This window comes from Panthera onca, chromosome D3 (assembly GCF_046562875.1).
Source record: "Panthera onca isolate mPanOnc1 chromosome D3, mPanOnc1 haplotype 2, whole genome shotgun sequence".
NCBI classification, from domain to species: Eukaryota; Metazoa; Chordata; class Mammalia; order Carnivora; family Felidae; genus Panthera; species Panthera onca.
In genome coordinates, this window is record NC_138350.1 from 30,728,593 (window position 1) to 30,746,920 (window position 18,328).

The 18,328-nt window shown below is 42.7% G+C and overlaps 1 protein-coding gene across 21 annotated transcripts in view; it reads right to left on the bottom strand.

Annotated features, from left to right (window-relative positions):
* LDLRAD4 (low density lipoprotein receptor class A domain containing 4) overlaps positions 1-18,328 on the bottom strand; it is a 443,967-nt gene that overhangs the window by 245,350 nt on the left and 180,289 nt on the right. For 19 of the 21 annotated variants that reach the window (XM_060613153.3, XM_060613148.3, XM_060613165.3 and 16 more), the window contains one exon: positions 11,940-12,411. The exons of 1 other annotated variant lie outside the window; for it this stretch is intronic. In XM_060613153.3, coding sequence (XP_060469136.1) covers positions 11,940-11,979 — 40 coding nt within the window. In that variant the 5' untranslated portion in view covers positions 11,980-12,411. The remainder of the gene's footprint in view (positions 1-11,939; positions 12,412-18,328) is intronic. One more of the 21 variants, XM_078435470.2, reaches the window with a different exon arrangement.

Genomic DNA, 18,328 nt, shown 5'->3' on the forward strand with positions numbered 1-18,328 from the left:
GCTGTTGCAGCGATGGTACAGAGAGTGAAGACCATCCAAGTAAGGTTTCCCATCACTATTCAGAGCCAGAAAAGTCACTCTTTTAGTCAGGGCATCAGCCATAAGTAAGGTGATCATATATATAATTAATCATTCAAACCAGGACATTTCTGAGAGTGAAAGGAAGCACCACCACAACAGGCATACATGGGGACACCTGGCTACCCTACCTAGAGCAAACCTCTGATGAGAAGAGCTCTCAGTTATCTAAACATAATTATCCGAATTATTCACTCTTGTGCAACATTTTAAAACTTACACAGCACTTTCCATATGCTTTTTAAAATCTGGCCCTGTATCCCCACCTAGGAATGTGGGCCTTTAAACATTTTCCATCCTACAGATGAGGATGGGTTCAGAGAAATAAAACATCTGTGAAGGTGCATAGCTGCCAGGTGGAAGAGCCAGCCAGACCCAGTGCTTGCATGTCTACCATTCCTGTGTGTCCTGATGTGCTCTCACCACTCAGCTCACTTTCCAAGAGGCCATCTTCTGGAGGTAAAAGACAACAGCACTGGCAAGTGACAGGAAAGGGAGAGGGCACCATTGCAAGACAAACAAGAGGTTTCCATCAGGGCACCTCTGTGGGACCACAAGGGAGGGAACAAACGACAAGGGTGAGTTTTCCCAGTGTTGGTTTTTACTTGACTAAGTCTAATGTCATAGGCCAATATATTAATATTTACCATTAGAAAAAATTTGGGGCCAGGAGCGCCTGCGTGGCTCAGTTGATTAAGCGTCCGACTTCAGCTCAGGTCATGATCTCCCAGTTCTTGAGTTCGAGCCATCAGGCTCTGTGCTGACAGCTCAGAGCCTGAAGCCTGCTTCGGATTCTGTGTCTCCCTCTTTCTCTGCCCTTCCCCTGCTTGTGCTCTGTTTCTCTCTCTCTCAAAAATAAACAAATATTAAAACAATTTTTTACAAAATAGTTTGGGCCAAATAACTGCCCCACCTCCAAAACAGGAAAGTTGCTCAAAACTAGATGAAGAAACAATAGAGGTATAACAACTGCACATTAGGTCCTGTACTGTCCCTTCATGCATCACAAACCCACAGAAGGGCAGGATAGGGACAAAATTAACTGCCAAATCCATCCATAATCCCCTCGCCCCATTTTGGCCTATAGGGCCCAGCACCTCAACCACCTAAATGGTGTCCACACTACTCACATGAGACCACATGGCTAGGTTTAAGTTGTAATTTGCCCCCCTGCTCACGTCCACCCTCTGTGAATGTGCCCGACATATGAAATAAAGATTACAGGCAGGCACAGAGGAGACCTAGGTCTAGCTGGAGAAGCCTCATCCCGAACAACCTGTCTCTGAGGCAGGCCAGACCTATCTCCACATCAAGGCCTCAGCAGACTCCAGGGGATGTCAGAGCACAGCTAGGAGAGCTTTACATCATGGCATAGACACCATGGAAGGAAACAGGCAGCCTGGTCCAGCACTGTCACTTAGGTTCTCTCTTTAGCTATCAGTTGTATGGGCTGAGATCATAACTACTAATTTAGAGGGAAAAAAGCTGGGCTCCAGATTAAGTAACTTACCCAGATCTCACCCCAACAAATGGTAGGACTTACATCAAAACTCAGATCTTATGATGGGGGCACCTGGGTAGCTCAGTTGATTAAGCATCCGACTTTGGCTCAGGTCATGATCTTGCGGTTTGTGGGTTCAAGCCCCACATCAGGCTCTGTGCTGACAGCTCAGAGCCTTGCTTCAGAGTTTATGTCTCCCTCTCTCTGTGTCTCTCTTTCTTAAAAATAAATAAACATTAAAAACAAACCTCAGAGCTTATGAGCCTAAGCCCATACTCTCTCCCATCCTGTGTGTGAAGGATGATGTGCTATATGCTCACAAGAGGTGTTCACCAGACTCTCCATGCTCTGGGTCCAAACACTCTGAACTGTTATCCAATGTCTAAGCATTGAATGGAACACCACGGGTCAGGAGCAAACCAGAAGCATGAGGCAGGCAGATTTTTCTTCCATTCTAGAATATTAGCCAATATCTCCAAATAAATGGAATTTTTCTTATTGTTCATTTAATGTTTTCATAAGGAGAAAAAGACTTTGTGAGAAATGAGGTTTGTATTGAAAACATACCAGCTAGACAGTTGAACGCTAAATGTACTGCACTGGCTGCAAACACAGAGGAAACACAGGTGTTCCAGGGCTTCTGCACGTGCTTACTTGCAGACACCCTAAAAGACTATTACAGTGACAAGACCTACTCCTGTGTGGTCTGAGTCTAGAATTACAGAAGGTAAACAAGGCTATAAGCCCATATACTAGAAGCCACAGTTTATACACAGGCTATGATTCTATCATACTATGTAAAAAAAAAAAAAATGTCCTTATAGGCCAAGTTTTCTTAAATATACAACTATAATATGCATCTCTCCATAAACTAAACCACCTCTCCAAGAGAAGCATTTGGATCATAGATCTCTGTGGACATTGATAAGCTGGAAGGGAAACACTTCCTGACAAAGGCTGACCTTGGCCATAGTCCAGTCATGGCACAGTCCAGTCATTTGTGTTGATTATGGCGGTTGTAGGTTCTAATCTTAGCTACTCATCTTATCAGAGGTGTTACCTTCGCTTAACCTGTGCCTGTTTTTCCTCATCTGTCAAAAGCGCTTCACAACAGCAACTATTTTGTAGAATTGTTTTGAGGCTCGAATAAGAGTATAAAGTGCTTAGAATATTACCTGGCACATGGTAATAATTACTATCATTTACTCAGTCTCCATAACCCTCACCCCAACAAAGCAAGGATAAGGAATGCTTACATTCATGGCATACTTACTCAAACCTGGATGACAGCAGAAAGCCATCAGTGAACGTGTAACGGGTTTGTTTTTTTCTTAAGTGTTTATTTTTATTGTGGTAAAAATATATATAAAATTTGCCATTTTAACCATTTTTAGGTGTACAGTCCTATGGCATTCTGTACATTCACATTGTTTTACAACCATCACCACCATGGTTCATTCTTCTTTCACTCCTAAATATTCCAAAAGCAGAATGACATAAAAACTGGTGAGGTTAAGAGGTAGACATGTAAAAGATTTTCTAAGTTAGAAAACACACAACACTATCTGACAAACACTTACTATGTGAGTTCAGTTTCAAGCTTCAAATGCCCATCTCTCTCTTTCTCTCTATATATGTCCCTCTTGCTTTGCATTGATTTATAAAGGAGAAGGACTATTTCTCTCTGCATGCTTGGGATCCAGCTCCAGCACAGACAGACCTGTGTTTCAACTCTGGCACTGAGGCTTGCTAGACAATGTGGCCTCAAGCAGGCTTACTCTGGGCCTGTATTGTTCCCTTACAAATAGACCTGGCATAATACTTATACCTGCTAGGGCTGTTCCAAGGAGTGAATGAGACTGTATATGTGAAAGCACCTGGCAGAGCAGACAATTAATCTTCACTCCTTATGTCAGCTCTGTGAAATACTGTATCTGAGATCATGGATAAGCAATTCCAAAGGGCAAGGAAAACATCCTTAATTTTCTGAAATTTTATCACAAAAGAAAATAAATTTAAATAGTAAGACAGCATAGTTTCCCCATCTTACTACCGATACAGAGGAGCCCTGAGCCCAGACGCTACCTACAGGTATGCAGGGCCATGCACTGTCATCCTGCATCTGTAACCAAGAGGTGTCTTCCTCACACTGCTCTGGAAATGCTCTAAAATACCCAAGTCAGCTGAGAGGAAAAAAATGTCCATGTTACCATATTCACTATTGCTGGTTAAAATTTTTTAAATAGAACCATAAAACATCTACACAGATGCCAAACATGTTTATTTCTGCATCCCTTTCAGAGTTTTCACATTTGAACATAATGTCCTGAAATAAACACATGCAGACCTGTAACTCCAACTTAGACCCATCAGGGCACACACTCACGACCTGTGATGACTGCACAGGGTCGCTGCCCCACAAACCATCATCCAGAGCCATCTCTGAGTAAGGCAGGTAGAGTGACTTGAGTGCAGAGACAGAAATCATATTGGGTGGAATATAAATGAGGGAGAGAGGAAACCATATGCTGAAGATTTCCATAAGCAGAGAGGCCAGGGGGTCTCAGCAAAAGACAGCCTCTCTAGACCATGCTCCCAGGTCCACAATAGCAGTGATGCATCTGCTCTGCACCAAACATCTATGTCCAGGGGGAAGGATCATATCAATCTGCTCTGAACCCCTCACAGGCATGGCATGAGCTCCCATCAAACATTTGCTAAATGAACCCCTGCTTTCTGAGGCCTTTACATGTAGCTAACCTCTTGAAGATGGTGATAGGAGAAGAAAACCACTTACTGAGCACCATCTATCTGCTAGGCTTTACAGTTGATACTTTACATATGTTACTTCATTTAATCCTTACTAAAATCCTACTGACTAGTTATTATTATCTCCACTTTAGTGTTGTAAAAGGTGTGCTTCAGAATAGTCAGCTAACTTGTCAACAATACTGAGTAGAAATTTGGGGGAAGTTCAACACGGGAATGGCTACTTCTACTGGAAGCCAGGCCTTTTCTGGCCTCTGGGCTCATCCTGCAGTGGTAAGCACAAGATAGTCCAAACAAAGGATTCCAAACCCTCTGCACACCAATACAGCAAGAATCTAGGACCTGAGAAAGAAATTCAAGGGGTCGCATGTTGAAGCAGTAACCTGGTTTCTGTACAAGTCTTTGATTTCTCCAGAACTAAACCATTCTTTACAGGGGTAACTTAAACATCCAAGTTTCAGAAGTATGATGGTCAAAAGCCAACATTTTTTGAAGAACCCTAATGAGATTTGTAGGTAGTTTTTGACCCTGGATATTCAAGGACAAGGAATTCATCTTAAACCAGTGCTGATTGCTTAAAACCATCATTCAAACCAGCCTTGTTGACTTTTGTGTGTATATCCTAAAATCCAGCAATGAGTGCCCATCATCACTTTGAGTCACCCTTTAGGATGCTCTGCTCAGAATTTAAAAGGCTGGGAAATGGAAAGGTTCAGCGAAATAAAAGTATGTCAGATTAAGCAGCAATTTGAATGATTTCAACTTTATAATTCCTATATTTGTTTTGATGTTATAGCTATTTAAAAGCTATAAACATAAGGATTTTATAACTATATTTATGTTGTACATATTTAAGTAACCTTAAAATAAATACAGTTTCAAGCAATACTGAGATTACTTCTTATCCTTATTTAAAATGGGTATATATACTCCTCAGGCATCAGGCTACCATAATGCCTTTAAAAAAGATGATCATCTTTGTCACAGTAGGAAAACTCTGGAAACAGTGCAGAATAGTTTACAGGAAAGAAAATGCAGATGCTTTAGGAGCTTATTAGAAAACAATTTACACATAGAAACAATGTTATTAAATAAGGGTTACGTTTGGAACTGAGGACCAGATGCCAGGCTAAATAGGGCAATGTAAAAAACAAGCACACACACCACAGTGTGTTCTGATAGCTCTCTTAGTAAATCTAACTTCCCTCAAGCCAGAGCATGCAAGATTTTACAAAAAGCTATTATTATCAATCATTTCTATATCTGTTAAATTACAAGTAGGAAGATCGTCTGGGCTTCTCTCACGCACATCACAAAAGAGGTCATGGAACTGAGACAGACCCTGAAGTCAGAAAAACTGTAGAAGGATAAAGTCTAAGGGAGATGAAGAAGTGTTAGTAAAGGCATTGAGGTATTTAAAAATGTAAAAACTATTTGAGGATGAGCAAGTAGTCCAGTTTGTCTGGAACTTCAGTCACAGAAAGAGAATGATGGAAGAAAACACAAGGGAACTTTGAACTCCAGGCTGAGGAGTCTAGACTCTTTTTAGGAAACAAGAAACCATGAAAAGTTTGAGGACAAGAGAAGGTATAATTAAAGCTGCATTTTAAAGAATGCTGGCAGAATGAGCCAAGGGGGAGAATGGAGGCAGAAGAAAGATTGCCTCCTTACCTTCTTTTCATCTGCAGCACATTACACACGTCTGGCAAGAGCTCTGCTTCACTAGTGCCGTGGGACAGTGACACCCAAACCTCAGCTAGAAGGAAAGCAACATCACAGACTGGCAGCATGTGTTGTCCCTCTGTGTTTTGCTTTCTAAAAAGCCTTCAATGTCTTGTCATTTGGGAAATGCTGCCCCTTATCGCCCATTAGGGACCTTCATATTCCAAGTTTCATATTAAACACTTTGAAAAGTTCTACAGTAAAGAAACCAATTAAATTTCTTCCTCCAAAATTTGGCCATGAATCGCTCCCCCCCCCCCAGCCCCACCTCCCTTTAATTGGTAAACAGCTCTCACTATCAACTAAACAAGCATCCTTCAGGCAGATATGGAACGTGTTGGCTAAGGTCATCCATGGTCAGCACACAGGCACAGCCTCAAAGGGGTGAGTAATAAGCTCAAAGTCTAGGTGGCTCAAGATCCTTCGGGGCTGTTCAGAGCCCTTTGAATAGTGTAGCGCTGGTCAAGCCTCCAAGTAAGGCCACGTCCATCCCACACAGGGTCCCAGCACTCGAGCTAGTGTGAAAGATTTCCATGGAAAAATAAGCATCCCAGCAACTCCATTTAAGTGATTCTTTCCATTTTTTGGTTCTTAGTGGCTAAGAAAACACAATCACCTAAATTCATAAAATAGCTCTGTTTCGGATATCTGAAGACTATTAAATCAGCTCTCATTCTTCTCCTTTATGAGTGAAATAACCTTAATTTATTTAACAACTAGGTCTGACCATCCTTTTCACAAGAAAGACTTGTAAATTCTATAGGAATTTGGTTCATTTATTTAGTCATCCAAGGATATATGTTTCTTCTAACACTGAACAAAATGATTCCAGAAGCCCAAGAAATTTAATTATGCAAAACAGTATTTAAGGGTGTCATTAGTGGTGGGGAGGGAACAGAATCCTAACACTGGCATCTTCTTTAGGATATAATGGTGATAACCCAGGCAGGATGCTTTCCAAGTCAGGAGAAAGTACAGCAAACCTCAGATGAAATCTCCATCACTATTAGGACACTTCAACAGAGAGCTGACTGACCCAGCCTGAAAGGATTCCCATTTCTCTATGCCCAGAGGCACCGGGGTTGGGGCGGGGCGGGGGGGGGGGGGGGGGGTGTTCTTAGAAGAGTCTTATCTTGCTGGCATCTATTCATCTACATTATTGCTTCCATGAACTAAAGCCAGACAGAGACTATCTGAAAGAGCAAAAACAATGAACTTAGGATGCTTGAGTTTTCACTGCCAAAATGAAACATTAGCATCACTGTCGTAATGATGGCACTCAGGTAGGCTCTACAGCATCATGTTGCAAAGAGCTCCATAAACATGCATTAATCTCATGACACCCTGCAGTGCAAGCAGGGCTGCTCCATCTCACAGCTGAATGGCAGGGACAGGCCACAGTAACTGGGAACAGGCACCTGGAAGAAATGGAGCTCAGCACAGTCTCAGAAGCTAGGACCAACCAATCCCTTTGAAAATTCAGTCATAGGGGTGCCTGGCTGGCTCAGTCAGAGGAGCATGTGACTCAATCTCGGGGCTGTGGGTTCGAGCTCCACGTTGAGTGTAGAGATTATTTAAAAACAATAAAATCTTTTAAAAATTCAGTCATAAACCTTAATAAAGTTCACATCTTTGAACTCCATAATTCTAATTCTGGGACCTTAACCTAAGAAAATAGCCCAATACATAGAAAAGCTTTTTGCACAACAGTGTTCATCAAAGCATTATCTATAAGGGCAAAAGCTGTCAAAATCTTCAATATCCAATAATAAAAGCACAATTTAAAAATTCAAGTACACATACATAAAGAATATGATGTAGCAATTTTAAGGCATATTTCTAAAGAAAATGCTCATAATGTTAAAGGGGAATGATCAGGTTATAAAAGTGAACACATGTTATAAAAACAGTTTATAGGAAGAAATGTACACAGGAAAAAAAGATGGAAAAGATGTAAGTCAGATGTTAACAGTGGAAAGCTTCATATGGCAAGGCTATAGGATGAGTAATTATTTTTTTCTTGCAATTTGTCTGAGCTTTCCAAATTTGCTTACAATGAATAGGTATTACTTGTAAAAGAGAAAATTAAGTCTTTTTTGTTATAAAATAGTACCTAACTGATTAAAATCATTTCCAAATTACATGTGCTGAGAAAACTTACAATAATGTGTAAATTCTCATATGCAAGAATAGGAAATCATAATTAGGAGGATGAATTTGCAATATGTATCCATGTGTGTACACCTATATTCACACAGGAAGCAAAATGTAAGAGGGGATTTGAAAGACACAGGCAAACCAGCAATGGCATGGGGACGAAGGGGCTTCCAAGCTCCCACCAGCCATCACAGTAATTGCACTCACTGCAAAACAAGCAGTGGGCTTGCCATGCAAACACAGCTTCATACTGGTCTACCAGGCTTCCCTCCTGGCCAGACTGCGGCCCCTAAGTACTTCTTTAATAGGAATCCTGAGCCCTCCAGACTCCCATCACCAAGGGAATTGAAACCTAAAATATAAACTAACAAATTTTTTTAAGTGGAGATATGGCTAACTGTATAATGACTTTGTCACACTCTAAGACAAGATTTAAAGCCAAGGACAAGTGCTTTAACCCCTTCACCATTTCAAATATCGAAGGCAAGACTTTTTTCCACTGGCCTAGAAAATCCACAAAATCAGTGTATCTTCAATTCCAGAAACTAAGACATCAGCACCTTTAGTTGTCCTGGGATAAGAAAAGTCTAAAGTCAAGAAACATAAGAACGGCAAACCAACTAAGTGGGTGGGCACCAGCCTCCGACTCACCTCTAAGACTACAGCTTACTGCATTGCTTGGGCAGGGACAGAGGATCGGCCCTTTCATCCTACATCATAAGTAACTATTACCAACCAGGTGGGGAAAGAAAGATGAGAAGAGCAGGCAAAAAATAAAAATGATGAGCCCACTCCACAGGGACCACTCCAGAGAAGGCTGGGTACTTCTATCTCCTTTATTCCATCACTGGTTATTTCCCTAGAGAAAAGTGGGGCACTAAAACCATTGTCCTACAGGTACTCGTGCGCCTGGCTCTTATAACTAATATCCAACAATCAACAGCTTCCTTGAGAATGTGCAGATTATTCAATCACCTGTGTTGAGGAAATGGGACAAGTCAGTTCCTTTTTTCAAGTACTGACTCTCCCAACCCACCTTCTCCTCTAAACTCTAACCACCACTCTTTGTACAGTGTTGGCTCTCACAGCCCAGACTTTCAAATGCACCGAGCACCTGGGGATCTTGTTAGACTATAGGTCCTGGTTTAGCAGGGCTAGTTGATGCAATTAAACCCCACTCTCTGAGGGGGAGACCCAGGCAGTGGTAAGGCTCTCCAGGTGACCCGCATGTGCAGCCAAGTTTGCATACAGGGCTAAGAGATTTCAAAAGGCCACCAGCCTGGTCTAATTGCTGGCTCTGAGTGTGCCCCTGCATCAACAATACCAGCACAGACACACAGGTAAGCTCTCTAAGATATTGGCCATGGATATTATTTTACTACTACTACCAATATGATTGTTATTCAGGTAGGCTGATGCAACTAGGAAGAGGTCAAATCTGTAAGGAAATAGAGTTCTTCGGTAAATTATAATTTAAAAGAAGTTCAGAAAATATGAACTGGGGAGGACCCTTGAGAGGGTGGCTAAAAACAAATGTAGGAGGAGGTGACCATGGTCCTGTGCCCATAACCAGGGCAGTAACAGTCATAATTACAGCTGCCATTTTCTCGGGCCTTCATGTTTCAGGCACTGTCCTAACTACTGTGAATTTTCCAGGCAGAACCCAGTGGTTTCCATTATTCAGAACCAACTGTCTCAAGGCCCCAGGCTCAAGATGGCCTGGGATCGTGACAAGGATGGGGGATGTCTTCATTTTTCCTCAGAAAATGAGGAAACTGGTGAGGACTGGACACAACTCTGTTAACTGTGAACCATGGCAGACTAATGTCAGGCTCAGGAGAGACTGTGTGTAGAATCCAATGGGGTGCCCCCCTCACCTCCACTCCCTGGTCAGGCCCCTCTAAAAGGCTGACTGCCCAAGAAGGCAATGGCAGTAAAGTAGGAGTCTCAAGAGCCATGCAGGGGGAGGCAACAACTACAGGAGCTTTTCACCTCCTGGGCAGGCATTGAAACAGCTGAGGAGCGTGAAGACGAGGCTAGTCTGCGTTTTGAACCATGTGCTGCTCTTCCTCCAGTTCTTTTTGTTACCTCTTCCTCTCAGAATCGCTTTAGGAGCTTCTTTCCTTACACCTCCTGGTTGCCTCTCCTCCCCAGATGTCTTCCAGGGAGTGGGGAAGAAGAGTTTGAAGGGTCTGGCCACTTCACAGAGGTATGCCCTGTATGCTACCCTTCACACAGAATAGAGAAAGTGACATTCCATGAAGGAGCAGCTCATGTGACTGAAACAGCTGAAGTGGACCCATTAAGGGAGGACAGGAGGGCAGGGTTTCCAATCAGCCAGACTGGAAGTCTGAGATGGTCTAAAGCACTCAACTTTGTATGCTTTTCTGAATCTACACTTAAATACAGTTTCATTCATTTTCAAAGGGCTGTTACCACCCCAAGAGGACCGTCCCCAGCAGAGCCCCCAAGATGAAGGCTCCCATGTTATAGACGCAGATGGTGACAGTCTAAGGAGCTCACTCAAAGTGTGAGCACAGAGCGCAAGGACTGGACTGGGCAGCCAGGCTCAACCCTGTAACTCCACGTCAGGAAAGAGCCAAGGTCTGGAAAGGATCGAACTCCATACTCAGCACTCACATATGTAGTCTCATTTCTTCCCCAGAGCAGGACAGTTGAGTCCGTGTCCATCTTCATTTAGAAATGAGCAAAGGGAAACAGAAAAAAGCTCAATGACTGTCCAAGAGCAGAGCTCGCATCAGGGGAGAGGGCAGAGCCCCAATCCAACTCTGTGTGGCCCTCAGGCTGAGCCACAACCTCTCCAGGCACACAACAACCTGACCTGCTCTCTCCACAGAATTTGAAATGCTGCAAACTTTTAAGACTCATAGGACCAGAGAATGTGGTCATTTGTTGTGATTATACTACCATCTTTCCTTAAAAAAAAAAAAAGCCCAAAAAACTATCTTCTTATATAAAAATGTTTCTCCTTGATTCCATCAGTTTCTTTAACTTCACCGCCCCCGTTTTATAAATAAGGAGGCAGAAGCCTGGGATGTTAAGTGAATCTGACAAGGAACAAGGACCCAAATTCAAAAGGCCCTGTGTTTCAGGCCATGGGTCTGGGGCGTCAGCCAGACTGAGTGGTTCCCTGCAAAATGTTCAAACTGGCAGCCAGTGGGCAAAGCAATGTCAAATAGTGATGTGGGGCTTCTCCATAAGCTCACTTACATGAGAAGAATCTCAACTGAGTGGTTAGTTCAGCAGAATTCCCACCCCCACCACCATTTGCACACAAATAAATCTGAGAAGGAAAACTAAAGATGGGGAGGGAGAAGTCACTCATCATCAATAACTTTATTCCCTCAGAGAGTCTTCCCACCTCTGTAAAGAAAAACATATCCTCTATGCATAGCTCTGCAAGTGACATATTTCCTTTAGAGAACAATGACTTGCAGAATATTGTGTGTGCCATATTACTCGACAAAAGTAGAATCATATAATGTCAAATGCTTTTTCAAATTTCTATTTAGAGAAAAGAAAAACATACTATTATTTTGTCAAAATCAGTCACCATGGCAGCCTGAGCCCCTTGATTCTGAATTGTCTTCAGTTCATAAACATAAATGCATACTCATTTTATAGAATTGTTTGTTACTTTACTACCTACCAACTAAGTTCAAATAAAGTTTTAAGCGTGGAGAATTCTCACCTGTGAAAGCATTTGTGGCCTGAAAACCAGCTTCCTGCATACTGCTCCCCAGACAAGCCTGTGCTCCAACTCTTAAGCTATCCTGTCAAGAGAAAACTGCCTGGGCGAGGCCTCAGGTCACTTCCATCTTAGCTTGTCGGAGTCCATGGCTCTGCCCCGTCCGGCTTTTGGTAGCATCTGATGCCCACCTGTCCTGCTCCCAGACCCTGAGAGCAGGTGGTACCTGGGACGGCACCCAGTCCAGCAGCGTGCACACTTGGGGCACACAGTCACGTCAGCCGTCCAGCCAGAGAGTGAAGGCCATGGTGAGCCCAGGAGCAGAGGAAGCTGTCCCGCTGAGACCTGCTTTCCCACCTTAGAGTGAGGCCCTCCTCAGCCACTTGGCAGCCAGCATCCTCCACGGGTCTCAGCCGCTCTAAGGGAGCTCAGTATGGTCTGATCTGCTGCTCTCTGTGCTTCGCCTCTCCCCTTGCTGAAATTAAAAAGAAAGAGATCACTTTCCTGATGACCTGTAGGAACATGAAATTTAGTCGACCCATTGAGGCCAAAAAAAGGAGAAAAAGAAAAAACTACCCAGAGCAGTGTTCATGGTTATGCTATGGGCACTGGAGGAGCTCTGGGGAGGCGGTAGGTGCACCACCTTTTCCTGAGTGCCTGTGAAGGGGCAGGGAGCAGAGGTACCTTTTACTTGCACCCCAGAAAAAAAGACAAAAGAAGACAGTATTCACTGCTCCGAGCCTCTCTAAGAATGGCTACAAAGGCCATACAATATTCAAATGTCTTCCCCTCAGTTACTTGTAGTTCACAGGTACCCTGAAGAAGAAACCCATTTCCCAAGCTTGTTCCTGAGGTCTTGGAAGTGAGGTCTGAGGTTCCTATCCACTGCTGTCAGTACTCCTAGAATGACTTGTGTTGAGGAGTTTTAAAAAATGACTCTCAAGGGGGAAAACAAAGGCCTATAACAATATTTTAAAGAGTGAGAAGGAAAAGCAACTGTAATCTGAAATTTTACGTTACCTATTACATACCATTATATAATATAAAAGCATTTTACAAAATATTTCTCAGATACTTTAGTGTTGTTATAGCATACAAGAAGCAACACTAATAACAAGAACATTAGAAGCCCAAAGATGAGACTTTTTAAAATAGAATCCAAATAGGACTCTCCAGTATTAGAGAAAAATCTTTTTTCCATTATCAGCACTTCACTCTAATCAATTCATATCGATCTTTCAAAAATATAACCTTATTCCTCTTTTTCACCATCAAACTAGAGGAAAGAAAAATAATTTAAGAAAATGGCACATAACAGAAAAGAACACTCTGTTAAGCCCTCTTGTTGTAAATATAGATATAAAGTAGTAAAGGAAACATCACTAATGCAGACTAGCTATAAGGAAGACCTTAGGTATTAATGAAGTGCTGTAATTATGTTAATAAATTCAATTGTATTGCCTTCATGTACCTGCAGTAACAATCACAGTTAATAAGGTGTAGTGTACCACAAGTCCTTAAATTTAATGAATAGGTGGAAAAAATTATTCCAATTAAAATAATTTATGCAAATGGTAGTTCTGAAGTGCTTGAAAATGTGACAAAACATTTTTCTCTGAATTCAAACATTCCATGTAAAATGACCAACACACACAGTGTGAGCATCCTAACGGCCTACACTAACTTCTAAAGTAAACTAACCACATGCACTATACCTATCAATTTGAGGAAATGGAAGTGCCAGAAAAAAACAAAACCACCTGCCCCTATAAAACCTCTATTTTCTTTGCCCTTTGCTATGGTGCTTTCAATGCACAGAAACAGTAGACTTTATTTGTTCTTTTTCTTTAAACTCAGAGACAAACGAAGCATGATGAGGTTTTTGTTGTTACTTTATCGTGGGCTTTCTGTTTATTTTATTTTGTTTCATTGCAAAAGGTATGCTACCTCACTTTTTAAAAACAAAATCAAGCTATCCTATATCACATTTCAAATGGCTATGGAAAAGACTGAGGCAGATGTGGACCAAAATGGAACAAACAACAATTTTTTTTCTTTTCTTCCTTTTACCATCTTCATCATAGTCACCAATTCTTATAATGTCTATTTATTTTTGAGAGAGAGTACAAGCGAGGAAGGGGCAGAGACAGGAGGAGACACAGAATCTGAAGCAGGCTCCAGGCTCTGAGCTGTCAGCACAGAGCCCGCTGTGGGGCTTGAACCCATGAGCTGTGAGATCATGACCTGAACCGAAGTTGGATGCTTAACCAACTGAGTCACCCAGGCACCCCCACGCTCACCAATTCTTAACTTTACTTCTAAAAGAGAAGTATGGTGACAGGTGTCTAACAGCTCAAATTGGGGTCTCAGGAATGGTATTGGTCAGAACTTTTAGGGCAATGTGTAAACTAATAAAGACCAGAGGAACACAGTATTATACCGTTAATGAGTAACTTTCAAATTCCTGCATATACTCAGTGTCCATAAATACAATTTTTAAGTTAAAATGAAACTGTAACTTCCATAAAATGTTTTCTTCCTAACCACTAACACATATTCCTTTTGTAGAAATATACAAGAAAGTAGCAAGGGTGCCCAGGACCTGAAGACTCTGTTCTGTTCAGTGAGGGACCCATGCATCCAGGACAGGGCAAGGAACCCAATCACGCTCAGTAAGAAAGTGTCAGATGACCCAACAGGCTGGGGAACAGAGGTGGATGACTAGAACCCAGAATTAGGAGAAGCAAAGCACATCTGCTTTCACGGCTTAACAACCAACCAAGAATCAGCAAAAAAGGCAGAGAAACAGAACAAATGGTGGTCTCACCCATTTTCCCCATCTAACCCTCTCCTATGGCTCTTGCTCATGATCCTTCTCACCTTCCAATCACAGCTCAAATGACCCTGGCCAGAGAGGCCTCCATGATCATCCCCCAGGATAAATTCCCAGCCTATCTACCCAGCTTCCCAGCACTTGCCATAGTCACAGCTGCATGCAGGGGTCCTGATCACTTAGCACCCATCTCTCCTGCTGGACTCTAAGTGCATTGAGGACAAGGACAGTGACTGACTGACTTTCCACCTCCCTTCAGCAGCTAAGATACTGCCTGATGCCTGTTCTGCTGAATGAATGGAAGAGTGGAGGAAGGCCATTGGTGTTCGGAGGGGTACACACAGAAGAGCTCAGCAAACACTTACAAAACAAACCCACCCCAAGCAGTGAACAGAGGCAGCATTTCCTGAGAGACTACTCTGCACGGCTGGCTCAGAGCCTCTGAACTGGGAGGGTTCTCTGAAATGGTTTTCCTACCACCCACCGGTCAAGATGAGGCAGTGACTACCAGTGATCATTCCTACTCACTTCACAGAACGTCCTGTCCTATCAAGTAGAGGATAGGATACTGGAAATAAATAAGTAGAAAGAAAGAAAAGAAAGAAAAGAAAGAAAAGAAAGAAAGAAAGAAAGAGAGAGAGAGAGAGAGAGAGAGAGAGAGAGAGAGAGAAAGAAAGAAAGAAAAGAAAAGAAAGAAGGAAAGAAAGAAAGAGTAAAGAGAGAGAGGCAACTTACTCAGCTAGCAAGATCACAGAGTCATCCTGAGTCACACATTCAAGATCCCTTGCTACAGAAAGCAGGCTACCATCATCCTGTCTTTTACACACACACACACACACACACACACACACACACACATTCTATTTATACTGGAAAGATGGACAGGCCTAACCAGGAAGTAAATTAATTCAATACTGCACTTGAAAAATGTCATTAAGTCCCTCCCACAACAGAGCAACAGTTACTAAGGAAATAGAGCACACCAAATGGAAAAACATCCCTACAGGAAGGGACATTTTTTTAAAACATGAACACCCACAAAACCTAACCAAATAAGTTGTAGAATGTTTTTGCCTTACCACTTATTCCTAAAAACTTACATGAAATGCAGTCCTCCTAGAAATCGCTGGGGAATGAAAACTTAACTGCATTCAACAGCTCACAGCTCTCACAAAACTACACTACAAAAATAGGCATATGCAATTCAGGAAACATTAGGGTTATACACTAGGCACAAAGGCCAAAACCCAGAAGAGAAAGCGAAACAAACTTTTTTAAAAATCTAGCAACATTCAAAAAATTTGTAGTGCATAAGAAATAAACACTGCAGCTTCATTTTTTATTTCCTCTCACTGTGGACAGACTGCTTCACTGGCCTAGAGTCGGTTACCTAGGTGATGGCTAGACTGAGCAGCCCAATGGGCTCCAGGCCGAAAAGACTCTGAGAGTTGAGGCTCTGTGCCTATGTCTGATGATCTGTCACTGTTCTAATCACCAAATAAGTCCTAGGAAGAAAGTCCACTGAGAAATGAAGAGACAGCTCTAACCTTGACAACACACACACACACACACACACACACACACACACACACACACACCATGAAAATTAATACATGAAGAGTCACTGCTTATGGGAAAAAAATCTCAACTACTGGCTGGTTCACTTAAGTTTAAAGGGGTAATGGACTTTCAGGGAGACAGATGTGACAAAAAGTAGACAGAAGAAACCTGAGGATCTGTTTCTAACCAGAGTCTGAATCAGGTGTCACCCTGGGAAAGAGATGTCACACTTACCCATATGAGCTCCTCAACCTCATGAACAGATAATCTGGACCTTGGCAAGTTTCCATGTCTCAACATTTCCTAATAGCATAAAAGGATGTCCTTGGAAAAAACACAGCCCCTGCCCTCAAGGCAGCCATGGGGCAGACAACACCAGATAGGACATCCTTCCCCTGGTTCTGGGCCCACTTACAGAACTTGGTCAAGTCCCTCAGCCTGTCAAACTCACACTTTCTCATTTGTGAAGTGAAGACATGAAACTTGAAGTCCCTTCTGAATAAGTCCCCCTTGAATATTCCGCTGTGGCCCTGTCTCTGGTCAAGGGAGACAGGACAAATGTGTATGAAAAGAACATAGTGACCAAATACAGAAAATCTGCACATAAACCCAAGTCTGAGAATAAGTCAGAGAAATGAGCTGCTTGCAACCAGGGAAGGCCGGGTTGGGTATTATAGATCCTTCATGCTACTTTTAATTTCTATGATTCGGGGCTATAAAACAATTTGAAGTTGTATTATAAAAGCTATAAAGGGGCACCTGGGTGGCGCAGTTGGTTGAGCCTCTGACTCTTGATCTCAGCTCAGGTCATGATCTCACAGCTCATGGGTTCGAGCCCCACATCGAGCTCTGTGCTGACGGTGTGAAGCCTGCTTGGGATTCTGTCTCTCCTTCTCTCTCACCCTCCCCTGCTCGTGTGTGTGCACACATGCTCTCTCTCTCTAAATAAGTAAACTTAAAAATTAAAAACAAACAAACAAACAAAAAAACATCCTAGCTCTGGGAAGCTTGATGGGCTCCAGATAATTAGGTCAGCATTTTAGGAAACAAGTGCAAAATCAAATATATACACAAGCTGCAAACTGGAAAACGCAGTAATTATATTAGAACATCCTTTAAAATGTCACTTTGACAAATACGACACCTGATAAATCCGAAGGACTATAGTCTGAGGTTCTACTCAAACCAGGTGGGAGAAAGTCCCCCCCCCCCAAATAAGCAAATAGTGTCCCTAGTGAATCAGGAAGTCTGTAACTATCTCCTCATGCTATCTAGGAGCAAAGGAAGCAAGAGGTCGTCTATCCCACCCCTTCATTTTATGGAGGAGACTGAGGTTCATGGAGGAGAGGGAATGTGTTGAAAGTGACTGTGATGATAAAGGCAGAGCTGGGAATGAAACCAGGTATCAGTCTAGGCCCAAGCTCCCAAGTTCTCCCGTTCACACAAACTGGCCAAAAGGAAGAAGCTGAAAAAGGGATGTGGTACACACCTATACCACTACCAATGGGGACCAGGGAATCCTGAGAAGTTTTCCACTTTCCCAGGCCCACACCACAACACCAATGTGCTAAAAAGAAAAGTCAAGGAAGGGTCGGGAGCTTGGTACAGAATCAGAATGTGCACTGAAGGTCACCTGACACAGTCTGAGCACATCATGGTCACCTCAGCTGTGAACGCCAGGCAAGCAGAAGGTGGCTGCATGAGAAATGGTTACCCCTCCATGCCTGGTACAAGGGGTACAGACTGGCCACACCAGGGAGTTGGGCTTGAGATGCTCCACACTTAGCAGTCTCCCCCATTCCAATTGTCTTCAGATAAAATTAGCTTGCAATGGGCATGACAGGCAAAGAAAAATGGGCTCCCACAGGGAGCTAACAAGTGTGAGCAATAAGGAGGAGGAGCTGTCCTCTGGTTCTTTGGTAAGAGTAGGAGAGAGTGAGGACTGAGGAGCTATCTGTATGAAACAGTGTTTGTCCTGCCCATATGCACTCCCCACACC